The sequence below is a fragment of the Platalea leucorodia genome, assembly GCF_965183815.1.
Source record: "Platalea leucorodia genome assembly, chromosome: 21".
In the NCBI taxonomy this organism is placed as follows: domain Eukaryota; kingdom Metazoa; phylum Chordata; class Aves; order Pelecaniformes; family Threskiornithidae; genus Platalea; species Platalea leucorodia.
This window is the reverse complement of record NC_138843.1, coordinates 2,825,045-2,837,781: the sequence shown is the minus strand read 5'-3', so window position 1 is coordinate 2,837,781 and position 12,737 is coordinate 2,825,045. Positions and strand designations below refer to the sequence as shown.

Genomic DNA, 12,737 nt, shown 5'->3' with positions numbered 1-12,737 from the left:
ACTCTGCGGCAGCATCTGAGAATGCAGAGGAACAGAAACCTTTTGAAAAAGTGAAGTCTAAGGAGTCCTTGGTTATCTCAGGCCTGCGGCATTTCACCGGGTATCGCATCGAGCTCCACGCTTGTAACCACGATGCTCAGGAATCCCGATGCAGCGTTGCAGCTTATGTCAGTGCCAGGACCATGCCAGAAGGTAGTTGTCTTCCTGCGCTTTGCTTTGGGTTGGGGCTGTTGTCAAAATACTGCTTTTGCTATGGGAGCCAGCTGCAACGCAGAAACGTCGTGTAGGACTGGTGCTCTCTTTATGTCCCGATAAGAAAGGATGATAGATGAAGTATTGGCAGTTTTGAATTTTGCAAAAGGCATGAAATAAAACTATAATTAATCATGACCTTGGTTCTAGCTAAGGCTGATGACATCGTCGGTCCAGTTACCCATGAACTGGTTGAAAAAAATACTGTGCACTTGAAGTGGCAGGAGCCAAAGGAGCCAAATGGTCTTATTGTGCTGTATGAAGTGAATTACGGACGTCTGGGGGAGACAGAGGTGAGAATTTCTGCTTGTCCCTTAGCACAGCCCGTTTGGAGAAGTAGCTCCGCCTGGGAGTCCAGGACGGTTTAGTCTTTAATACTCCTCGTGCGTATGGTGTTCTGTCCTGTCTGATTTCCTTGTGCATCAACCAATGTGACGTGAAACTTTACTAGTGAATTTGTATCCGCTGGAAGTCTGTCTGTGGCGACGCTGAGAAATAAAGATCTGCCTCTGTGGCGCCTGTTTGCCAAATAAGCGTCTCTAATTTGCCAACTTTCTGCATGGAGTTTTTTTAGGAATTTTATTTCACAGAAGGACAGAAAACATACATCTAAATTTAAGTTGCTTAGAGAAATTAAGAAAGTGTTGAGCAGCCAGAGAGCTTGTGGGCAGCCCTGCTGCCCGTGCAGGATGCCAGCGCCGTGCGGGTAGGAGGGTTGCCAGCCCAGGTCAGGTTTCAGGGCTGAGGTCTAGTACAGCAAATGGCATACGCTCTCTGTAATCTGAACTGCTAAACTGTAAAATGCAAATCCAGGACAAACCACTATATTGGAAAAGACCTGAGCATGTGAAAGGCCTATTTGTGTACATTTGCCAGACGAGGAGGTGAGGTAGGAATCCTAGTGTGCTGTTAGAGAGCTCTGGGTTGTTGCGGAGGTAGCGTAACGCAGCCTTCCTCCTCCCTCCTCCCGCAGGAAGCACACTACTGCGTTTCCCGTAAGCATTTTGCCAGCGAGCAGGGCTGTAAACTCCGTGGACTGCAGCCTGGAAACTACAGTGTCCGTATACGAGCTACATCACTGGCTGGAAATGGCTCATGGACAGAACCTACCTATTTTTATGTGGCCGATTATTGTGAGTGCATTTTTTTTCCCAGCATTTAATTCCTGATAGAAACCCAGGTTATTTTTGGAAGATGGGGGTTTAACAAGCAGTGCACAGGGAACTGTAGGGTGTCATAAAATATTTACCGAGACATCTGCTTTTGAGAAACTGAAATTACTTGGAAATGCGTGGCTTTTCTTCACGTAGCTGTTGAACAGCAGTCTGAGTCCTCATTCTGACCAGCCCCACCTTCTGTATCTGAAATAGCCTCTAGTTTCATATTTGTTCCTATTTATTCAAGGGGGAGATTTCGTTGAGGAAAAGACTTGGATTTTGGACCTGTATAATACCTCCAACTCTCTCTTTCTCTCTTAGTGAATGCTCAGCCTAATATTGCTGTTATAATTGTTCCGATTATTTTTGCCATAATAATTGCTGGAATTATTGGAGCTGCTTACGTGCTTGTGAAAAAGAGGTGAGTGCCATTTCATGTTGTTTCCACCAGAACAAGCAAAACTTCTGTCCAAAGATTTTGTTTATTTGTTGGAAGTAACTCTGTGTTTATTTTCTAATTTAGCTAATGATTGCAACACTAATTTAGTTTAGGAAATATTTTGTGCCTTTGGAAATTGGGACAGTGTGTATTTGCTGCATGCTTTGGGAATTAATCAAACTGCCGTCGGTTCCAATGTGTCAAAGTGCAAAGGTGCTGAAGGATTTGTGTCTCTCTTCCAGACAAACGGAAGGACCAACCGGACCACTCTACGCATCCTCTAACCCTGAATATCTCAGCGCCAGTGATGGTGAGAGCAATGAGGGCTTTCTTCAGTGCCTTATTTCTTGCATGCTCATTCAGGCAGTGCAGCAGTGTGGGATCGGCATCGTCTTTATGGAGTTTTTCTAGTCCTTTTTTAAAATGTATACCCGTAGTATCCTGTGGCAATGCTACACAAGGCTGCTACAGAAATGTCTTTCAAAAGATACTTGCTCAATTCAGAAACCTTTCCCTCTGCTCAACAGTCTACGTCCCCGACGAATGGGAGGTTCCACGAGACAAGATCACTCTCCTCCGAGAGCTGGGACAGGGCTCCTTCGGCATGGTGTACGAAGGGATCGCCAAGGACATAGTGAAGGGAGAGCCGGAGACTCGCGTAGCTGTGAAAACCGTTAACGAATCAGCCAGCCTCCGCGAGCGCATCGAGTTCTTAAATGAAGCGTCTGTGATGAAAGGGTTCAGCTGCCATCATGTGGTAAGCATCACCGGGTGCCTCAGATGATTAGCAAGTCCCATCAGATAACTAATAGTTCTGTGGTGCTTTCAAAGCTTGACGTTCAGCTTACAAAAGCAGCCCTTCTGCAGAGGCGGTTGATCAAAACGAGCTGGGATCTTTCCACGCCATATTTTATAAAACTCATCTTTCAAAAGGTCTCGTCGTGACAGGGCTTCGTGGTGCTGTTCTGAGCTCTTACTCGGGCGGTGTTGGCTTTGCTATATCCCCCTCTTCTCACAGCTGGGCTCTGCCCAGGGTGTTTGGACACAACCTTGAGGGAATTTCTCACTTATTTTCCAGGTTCGCCTCCTCGGGGTGGTCTCAAAAGGGCAGCCTACTCTGGTGGTCATGGAGTTAATGGCACATGGAGATTTGAAAAGTTACCTTCGCTCTTTGAGACCTGATGCTGAGGTAAAAACAGGAGAGAGGGACTCTGTTGTGCAACGGGCTGACTGCATCTGGTTTTGAATACTTGTTTATTTACCGTAGAACAACCCTGGTCGTCCGCCACCGACCCTGAGAGAAATGATCCAGATGGCTGCCGAGATCGCGGATGGCATGGCCTATCTGAATGCCAAAAAATTTGTTCACAGAGATCTTGCAGCTCGTAACTGCATGGTTGCAGAAGACTTCACTGTGAAAATCGGAGGTATGTAGTGTGTGATCGGAAGATAATTCTGTGGGTCATATTTGTTGTAAAGGCAAATATACGAAGCCCAAGCCCGATGCGGCAAATAGAGGTGATTTTCATGGCTCCCTTTGGAAATGGAGCGAACTTTCTTCTTTTTCTTCCCTGTGAAAGAATTGTGTGGACTTTAGTAAGAAAATAATCTCCCTTAGAGCCAGAGCAGCTTTTCTCACCTTCTCTCTTCTCAAACCTCTATCCAAAAAGTTTATGGCCTTTCCAGCCTGAGCTGCCATGGGTTATCTCACTGTTCTTCGCTTTCACGAGAATTATGACAAAGAAGGTGTTGGGTACAACAAACCAAGTGTTGATAATCCTATCATTAGGTCAGGTGCCTTTTAAAAGTCACTTATCTTCCACGAGAACCAGTTTTTAACCTAAACCCTTTTAGAAATAACTAAATAAATATAACATTTAAAAATAAACCGAAACTCCACAGCATGGTGGTTTTTCAGATCTCTTTGGACTTAAAGCCAAGGCAGTGGGATTTCAGGGCAAAGACAGCTCTGTTTTACTTAAAGGGGATGAATAAAAATAATGTTTAGAATAGAAGCTGTCACTAAAAGTTTTAACTCTGGAGTTTCTGTCACGGCTCTGTAGAAAAAATGCAGGGAAAAGGAAGATGTTTTGAATGTTAATCACAAGGTGACGAACGGCTGCACGTTGGGCTCTAGGAGGCTTACTGGGTGTATGAAAATAGCCTGGCATCAAAGGAGGGAAACATCCGTCTGGAGATGCCGCGCAGTAAAAGTGGCAGGGAAGGAGAGGCATTGAACACATCCCAATTGCTTTTCTCAGACTTCGGCATGACCAGAGATATCTATGAGACGGATTATTATCGTAAAGGAGGCAAAGGACTGCTGCCTGTGCGGTGGATGGCACCCGAATCATTAAAGGACGGTGTTTTCACTGCTTGTTCCGATGTGTGGTAAGTTGTGCTCTGCAGTCCCGGTCTCAAGAGCTCACTATTTTAACACGCGTGGTTTAAACTGTGAGTTGCTGACTTCCTCAGAGTACAGACAAAACAAAAACACTGTTTTGAATCCCTCTTCTGAAAAATATAGTCGTGTTCTTTGAAAGTACATGTTCTCCAAAACAAGATTATCACTTGCAGATCTCCAGGACGTTTTATTCTCACCAGGAGTCTTCTCTCTTTCTTAGGTCATTTGGTGTTGTCCTCTGGGAAATAAGCAGTTTGGCAGAGCAGCCGTACCAGGGACTCTCCAACGAACAGGTGCTGAAGTTTGTAATGGATGGAGGATACCTGGATCAGCCGGACAACTGCCCGGAGAGGCTGTGAGTAGTAAAGCAGGGGAGAATCGACCGCGCTGCGCCCTTTCGCTGACGTGTGGCCAGCAAAGGTGGCCCCATGTGTGGCACCTCTGAACCCCTTCTCTGTTGGGGAGGAACAAAACAGACTTTAGTGAGCCACTCTCACAGAAATTCAACCGATGCATCCTTACTGATCCAGGAATTAAAGACCTGAGCCAGCCTGTTTCACTAGAAGGGAAGTTAAACCAACCTGGACCTTACGTTGTGAGTACAGGTTCAAGAGAAGGAAGTACAAAGCACAGGAAAAGTTTAAAATACAAACAAACGCTGTATCAATTGCCCAAACAAAATGTTCTTCCCCCACTCCAGACTAGTGGATGGCAGCTGGCTTATGTCACGTGGCAAAGCCTGGCCACGGCCTGCATCCACGTGGCTACAGAGGCTGGAGAGCAGCTTGTTAATCCCAGGTCTGCTGAGGTTTTCTGTAATTCATCTCTCTATACTACGTAAATAACCTGGAGAATTACAACAACTTTTTACCGCTGATTTTCAGAAATCCAATTTATGGCTAATAAGGAGGGAGAGGCAGGGGAACGCTGTGCTGAGCCCGGAGCTGTTGATCGCGTCCCAGGCCTTTTCATTTCTGTTGCAGACTCGTTGCCCCGCTTAGAGTACAGGGCTCGGCTGCCTGCAGGGTTAGGGAGAAAAGAGGGCACTGTGCAAAGACAGCGAGAAACACCTCGCAGAGGTTACGAACCGAAGCCAGACGTTCTCCTGCGCCGGGGTTAAGGGTTATTCTCTGCCGCCGCTCCTGGCATTCGCTGTCTGGAAGTTACTGTGTGCCCAGGTCTGCCGGCACGGCTGCATGCCCTGATGCTCCCTGAGCTGCTTCTCTCAGAGTAATTTAAAAAATCCCGTTACTAAGCGTTTAACCTGAGCTAGGGCGTTTTGACAGAAGGGTGTAAGGAGCCGCTGCTGCAGCAGCGTACAGCGGCGAGGGGCAGCCTGGTAACCTCTTACCCCGGCCCGCTTCTGGCCAAGACAGCACTTCCAGCGTCAAAAAATAAACGTGTTTTGGGAGTATCCTTATGAAAAAAGCCTGCTGTCCTGGACGTTTGTCTCTCGTGGCCAGTTACAAACTCCAGTTTGAAACTTTATTTGTACTTGTAGGTTCTTTCTCCGTGGTGTCTGATAACATATGACCTCTTGCCGCAGCCTTTCTTTTGGGTGGGGTGTTTACAGGACCTCTGTCCTCTGCACAGCCTCCTATTTTCCTTGAAGTTTTAGGAGCTTTGTTATCTTTCAGGCTGAGTTAAAATTAAAATCGAATTAATTAAAAAATTGTGACCTGGCTATAAGTGCGTGTGCGCCTGCACAGAGTATGTGAGCTGCAGCCCTGTTTCCTTCGGAAGCCGAGTTAAGAACAATTGAAGGAATTGGAAGGAATTTTTGATCTAGACAGAAATAGAGAAAAAGGAGTGTCAGGATCTACAGGCAAATAGAGAGACGGGAAAGAGAACAAACAACTCGGTCGGAGTGTCAGGCGTGTGTGGTGGGGGTCTGACGCGGACACCAGTCCTGGTCTGCGCCAGCCCCGCCTGCGTGGAATTGTTTCTTCCTACCCCTGACTCTTGTTTGTCCTGACGTAGGCACAGCCTGATGCAGATGTGTTGGCAGTACAACCCTAAAATGCGCCCCACCTTCATCGAGATCATCGAGATGCTGAAGGAGGACTTGCACCCCAGCTTCCACGAGGTCTCGTTCTTCTACAGCGAGGAGAACAAACCTCTGGAAACGGAGGAGTACGAGATGGACTTTGAGAACATGGAGAGCATTCCCCTCGATCCCTCCTCCTACTCGCAGAGGGACAAAGTCCTGGGGCGGGACAATGGACCCTCCATGGCCCTCAAGGGGAACTACGAAGAGCACATACCTTACACTCACATGAACGGTGGCAAGAAAAACGGGCGGATTCTCTCCATGCCCAGGTCAAGTCCTTCCTAACGCTCCCTGTTTGGCCCAAGGGTTGTGTCTGCTTTTTTCCCCTCCACAAATCTCAGGACTCTTGTTATTGCTGCCACAGTGTATGACACACATCTACAAACTCTTCAGATTTTTAATCATCTTATGATTAATACTTTTTTTTTTTTTTTTTTTTTTGCCAAGTTGACTGGTTGTCAGTGGACTTATCTGTGAACATAAATGGAAGAGGTTTCCATGGCTGCTGTCCCTTCTGTAACCGTGGTTTCAAAACAGGAAGCGAGCGTGTGAGTTAACTGAAGGAGGAGCATCCACGTTTGCCAACAGGAGACGTGAAATTTGCTGGTATCTGAGCTACAGCGTAACGGTGCGGAACAAAACTTCTGCAGGACAAAAGCATTTCCAGTAGAATTCCAGGCTTTCAGGCGTACTCTTCACTACAGCTGAAGGATTCAACCCATCAGTCGGACGCGCCAGATCCTCAGATTGACCAATAGCTGCTGCTTTCATACTTTTTAAATGGGTTAAATCCCAGGGGTGCGTGCGCGCGCGTGTGTGTGTGCGTGTGTGCAGTATATCTATGTGGGGTGTATATGTATAGCAAAATATACACTTCTTCTTTTGTACATAAGTTTTGTATGTTCTCACAGAAGCTTTCCTCTTCTTGGAAGTGTGTACTTATCTTTTTTTCCCCATTTCCCTGGAGTGACTGAATCCTAAACAGATTATTTTTATACTAAGGACTCTTGGGAGTAGGTTTTCTCTCATTAACAAATGAGGAAAATGTGCTGGGAGCCAAAGGAGCAGAAATCTGAGATTTGTGGGTACTTTCAAGACCAAACGAAGTAGGAGTCCCCTGACCGGAGATACGGAGTTTTCTGTCCTTACAGCATTGAGTATATATATTGTTTGTTGTAACATATTTAAAAATGTCTTTAGTTTAAATTTTAACTTCATATAAATTATTGACTGTCTATGATCCTTTCGGGGAGGGGAGAATTTGGGGGATTGTTTGGTCTTAAAGTGGTCCAAAGATTTCAGAATGAACTAATTTTAGCCGATTACCCTTTTAGGAGCTATGAAGCACATGTTAAGTTTATACTTGACAAGGCTTTATAATACAGTTTCATGATTTATACAATGCAGTCAGCTGGCTCCAGTCGAAGCCCTGAGATAAAGTAGCTGGGACTTCACTTGGTTGTCGGGAGCTGAAGGACACCAGAACATCCCGGGCCCGAGTCCCGCTGCTCCTTGGCCCCCGCGTCCCTTGCTTTGCCTCCTGGGCGCGCCGTGCCGCGGAAGCAGCCGGCAAGAGAGGACGAGCAAGAACTCTAACGGCCAAAAGAGACGCTGAAGCCAATCTAAAGGGAGGAGAGCACGAGGCTCTTGGCTCTGCACGTGAAGCAGAAGCTGAGTGTGACTGTGGTTAGCTACCTGCTGCCTGTCTGCTGCCGCTCAGGCGTCCGGCCTCGTGCTGCCTGCAGGCCTCCGCTGTTTTCCCGAGATACCCGCGCTGCGTCCTGCGCGCTTCCCGGGACGCGTGCGTTAGCCGCTGCTTTCAGCTCTTGCGGATGTCGACTTTCGTCTTCTGGACTGTGCTTTGTTTTGCTGCTGTTTGCGTGAAAGACCGAGCTGATTAGCATAAGATGTTAGAAAAGAATTGTGAAACTAAACGCGTCTCGTAGTGATGAGGGAGCGTGCTGGCGGGGAGGAGCGCTAAAGCAAGAAATGAAGGTTATCGGTGTTGCAGGCCCTTGTCGTGCAGGAGGTGGTTTTAAAAGGGGAGAGAGATGCTCCGTCCTCCACTTCTCCTGGAGAAGTCCAAGAGCCAGTTTGTGCTCTCTGCCAGGAGGAAGCGAGGTTCTCCGGACTCGCTGGGAGCGGCGACGCCACGCTGGTGTCCGACTTTTTAATTCCAGCCCGGGGGGTGCTGCTGCTTTCTCCCTGTAACCAAATGAGAGGGGCTGGAGCTGGGAGGGGAGCGCCTCCGAGCCTGCTCCGCGCAGCCACGCTGAGCTGAACCGGTCGCTGCGGCGGCAGGGGAGGCCGGCGGACCCTGCACCGCCACGAGCTGTCGGCCCTTTGCGCCGGCCGGATCCGGTCGGTTCGGACAGAGGCGGAGGGTGCGGGTTGCGCACGGCGTTAGATGGAGAGCAGACAGTCCAGACAGGGGTAAGAACCTTCGATTTCAAAAGGCCTCGTTTACATTTCTTCTGCTTTACGAAGTAGTAACTGTTCAGCAGCTCTGTGCTACACTGCAGGAAAGAAGACATATTCTCACACTTTTCTAAGGAAGAGAAGTTTTTCTTATTAGAATTTTTTTATTTATTTTAATATATAAAACGCTGTAAAAAAAAAAAAACCAACAAACAATTTGTTTTCTTAAACACACAGAACATGTAAATTTGTATCCGTAAAATCTTGGCAAGTGGATGTGGTGGGATTATTTTTGTCCTGTTCTGGTGCAGTCTACCTCAGTGTTTCTTAAGGATATTTTTACTACTACGCACCTCTAATCCTGTTTAAATATTCTGGTCTGGACCTATTGTGGATCAGGGAAAATCAATATCAGCTGATTCCAATACTAGGGACCATTCACCGAGGGGAATGGGTGGGAGAACGGCTCGTCACTGTTCCTTGCTCATCCGAGCAGTAGTGACCAAAGGAACCGATGTACAGATTGGGATCTGATATTCTGATATCCTCCTCTTCGTTCTGTTGTGATTTAAAAAACAAACAAACAGAAAAACCCAAACCAACACAAAAACCCAAAAGAGCCATTTAAATTTTGGACGTTAGTGAAGTACTGACCTGAAAGGAGCGGATCGCTTCCTTCGGGAGCAGCGCTTGCCAGCGCGGAGCAGGGACTGTGGCCAGCCCTCGGCTTGGGGTTGGGGCGTCCTGGTCGCCGCCCGTCGCGCTGCGCACAGGGAATCCCGAGCCCTGCCGGTAGGATGTGACCTCCTGAAATAAACCTTTCCCGGCGTGTCCTGGTTTTGATAACATCTGAAAGGGCAGCGATCGTAACTGGGGGAACAGAAGATCTTTTATATAAACAAACATTGGAACCTTGTATTGGGTCTGGCTTTTAAATTTAGTTGATATTGGTTGGCCCTCTGAGTACACGTGATTTGCAGCACGCGGATCACTGAGCAAGGGAATGCGTGTTTGGCTTGGCGGACAGGCGGTCCGTTCACACGGCTCATGTTGTCATCTCCACTCTGCACCACACGGAGCAGCTGTTTGTACCCAGTACTGTGTGTAAAGACTATTCCAGTCGTCCTTTCTACGTTGTGCCAAGGGTGAGGAAAGGCCTGTGGTACTAGTGGTGAGGCTATCGTTTTTCCCCTTTTTAAAAACAAAATAGCACGAGCGGTTGCCACTCGTGGCTGTTAAAGATTACACTCAACTCTAGAATTAGGAAGAATAAATGAACGTCTGTAAAGCCCAGCTCTCACTTCTGGAAGATCCTTTGCTCTCAGCCCGCAGCTGAGCCTTCGGTCTCTGTTGTTGGAAGATCCTTGCCCTGGGGACGCCCCAGTCTCTGACTGGGATCTCGCCGAAACCTGTTGCGAGGCCCCGGGGCTTGCCTGCGAGTCGAGGTTGCACGTGCGAGACGAACCCGTCCCTGCGCGGGCTGTTGGGAAGGTCTCCTGCCCGGGAAGGTGCGCGGTGCGGGCCGGCGCCCTGCCGTCCTCGGGGAGCTGCCGCTCTTTGCTGCGGCGAGATCCCTGTCGGGGCGCGGACGCCGCAGCTGCGGCGCGAGCAGAAGCACTCGCTGCCGCCGAGCGATGAGGAGCCAAGCGATAGCGCAGGAGAGCAGGTGGAGTGGCTGGAGGGGGGCGGCCGCGGCCAGCCGGCGGCGGGAAGCTCCTTCCTGCAGGTAGCGTTCGTTGGGTTGGATCCTGCCCTTTGCGGGCAGAGGATTTCCCGCTCGCAGCACAGGGCAGCGGGACAGAGACTCCTCACCCTGCCGAGGAGCGGCCGCGGCCTCCTGCGCGCAGCCTGGGGACAGGGAGGGCACCGGCAAGGAGCCGGGGCTTCGCTCTCGCTAAGGCTGGTGAAGCAGGAGGTACAAGGAACGGCTTTCTGTGCTCTGCTGTGTTTTCGCTGAGCAGATGTTTGAAGCGTGAGAGTGGAGAGGTTTCTCAGAAACGCGCGCACGTTAAACTGGGTTGCCGCTTCCTGAACGGCTCTTGCAAATCTGGTACTTCTCTTGCAGTACGGCGCGGCGTCGCAAAGCCTGGCTGCTGGGTTAGAAATGTCTCTGCCTTGGCTGCTTGTAAATACTCTGTTGTGTTGTAAAATAGAAGAGCTAATAACATAAACTCTGTGCCAGCACTGGCTCGGGGAAGGTGATAGGAACTAGACTGCGCTGCAACGAGGATATTTTCTGTTGATGGTAAAGCAGCTGGGCCGGTATGGAAGAGGCTGCTTTTAGGTTGCTAAAGGGTACTCTTAATTTATGGATAGTAGATCTCTTTCCTCCTAAATTTGTATTATAGCCATGGGACACTTTGCTTAATTTTAGTATGTTGCATATAACGTTGGTATCTCTTTGGAAAAATCTCAAAGTCGCTTACTGCGTTAGCGACCTAACTACGCTGAAGGCAAATAGGAAGAGAGAGGCGCGAGAAGGGTGCTGTGGCGGATATTCGTGAGCCTCCGTTGCCGGGGAGGGAGAGAGGCGATGGAGTTCCCTCCTAACGTCGCTGTGACACGAAGACGGACCCTGAGGTACGCCGGGCCCTTCGCTGCGAGCAGTGATTCCTCGTACCAAGACTGGAACCTTGTTTTACAAGTCGGAAAGTAAAATATCTTTGTGCCATAAAAACCTTACTCTCAAGGCTGTGCTAGGTGCTCCCGCGATCCCTGTGAGATCGGTTCAGAGCCTGGAGTGAGCAAGAAACTGCAGATAAAGCCTCCGATCCCCTCGCTGTGTCCCAGCCTCCCTCGAAGCTGCGCGCCGCGGCGGGGACCCGTGGCCGCGGCGGGGACCCGGTCCCCCGCCGAACAGCCGCTGCCGCTCGTGGTTTCCTGCGGCCCCGGGGAAAGGAGCTGTTGAGCGGATTGGAATCGAGAAATAGTGACTTCAGAAATACGCGAAATTCAAAATAAGATTAGTTTGGTATTTGTATGAACTTAATTGAATTTGGCCTTTTTATTACCTTCTGCTTGGCTCTGTGTTAACTCCGCTTGGATTCTGTATGCGAATGTTGGTGTGAGAGCATTAACGCGTTCAACCTGTTCTGCCCCGGCTTGCCTTGTACGAGCAGCGCGAGAGCGAAGCCAGGCCCACAGCTGGCTTTTGGAGGAACCTGACCGTTCAAAAGCAGTTCTAAAGCTAGCGTTTTTAGCAAATCTGCTGTCATTAAATGTGTATTTCTTTTTGAAATGAAATTGCTTGTCCTTCTCGAACGTAAGCACTTATTCTTGCAGTTTCAGCAAATTGACTGCAGCACAATGCAAGCTACAAGGGGACAGGTAGAGAAAATGACTTTTTAAATATTGTATAATAAAGTTAGTATTAACTCCTACAGCGTTGTTATTTTTTTTGCCAACAGATTGGCAGTCGGCAAGAAATTGCGTTTCTGGTGGTCGTTTTGTTGTGAGCCCAGTGATGCAGCGGACGGTACCGAATCGCTGGGGCGGGGGGCCGGGGCCGGGGCCGGCCGGGAGGAGCCGGGGCGCTGCTGGCAGCGGAAGAGGAACCGTCAGCGGCGGGAACGTGGGCACAGCCGCTCTCGCTTGGCCGAGTCCCGGGTCACCAGTAAAGCTTGAGCTCAGGACTGATTACCTGAGGGGTCTGAGCTGGACTCGATACCAAAGCTCTTCTGTTAATCCAGGTTCTCCCAGCAGCATCCAGCAACGCCGCCTCCATCTTAGTTTCCGAATACTTCTCCTGTAACCGAGTCCCATGAGAACTGGCTGATGGAGAATTTTAGAAAGGCCGCTTCTAAACCCGAGAAGAGCGAGTGTTATTTGAAAAGGAGAAGCCTTTCCTTTTGCTTCGGTTTGGGCCGTGGTTTTATTGGTGGAGTATGGAAGCGGTGGTTTGTGTTTGAGGACCCGCGTGGATGGGGGCACTGGCCATCGGCTTTATCAAACACAGCCAAAAGCAAACGCCTTCTGCTTGCAATTAAATAAACGAAAGACAGTTTCAGTTACGTGTTA

At 49.0% G+C, this 12,737-nt stretch overlaps 1 protein-coding gene across 1 annotated transcript in view; it reads left to right on the top strand.

Moving 5' to 3' along the window:
- INSR (insulin receptor) overlaps nt 1-6,608 on the top strand; it is a 51,728-nt gene extending 45,120 nt beyond the window's left edge. The window contains exons 11-21 of the mRNA XM_082330975.1: nt 13-192; nt 403-545; nt 1,226-1,385; nt 1,731-1,830; nt 2,091-2,158; nt 2,376-2,605; nt 2,927-3,037; nt 3,116-3,275; nt 4,110-4,239; nt 4,473-4,607; nt 6,233-6,608. Coding sequence (XP_082187101.1) covers nt 13-192; nt 403-545; nt 1,226-1,385; nt 1,731-1,830; nt 2,091-2,158; nt 2,376-2,605; nt 2,927-3,037; nt 3,116-3,275; nt 4,110-4,239; nt 4,473-4,607; nt 6,233-6,587 — 1,772 coding nt within the window. The 3' untranslated portion in view covers nt 6,588-6,608. The remainder of the gene's footprint in view (nt 1-12; nt 193-402; nt 546-1,225; nt 1,386-1,730; nt 1,831-2,090; nt 2,159-2,375; nt 2,606-2,926; nt 3,038-3,115; nt 3,276-4,109; nt 4,240-4,472; nt 4,608-6,232) is intronic.
- The last annotated feature ends 6,129 nt before the right edge of the window (nt 6,609-12,737 follow it).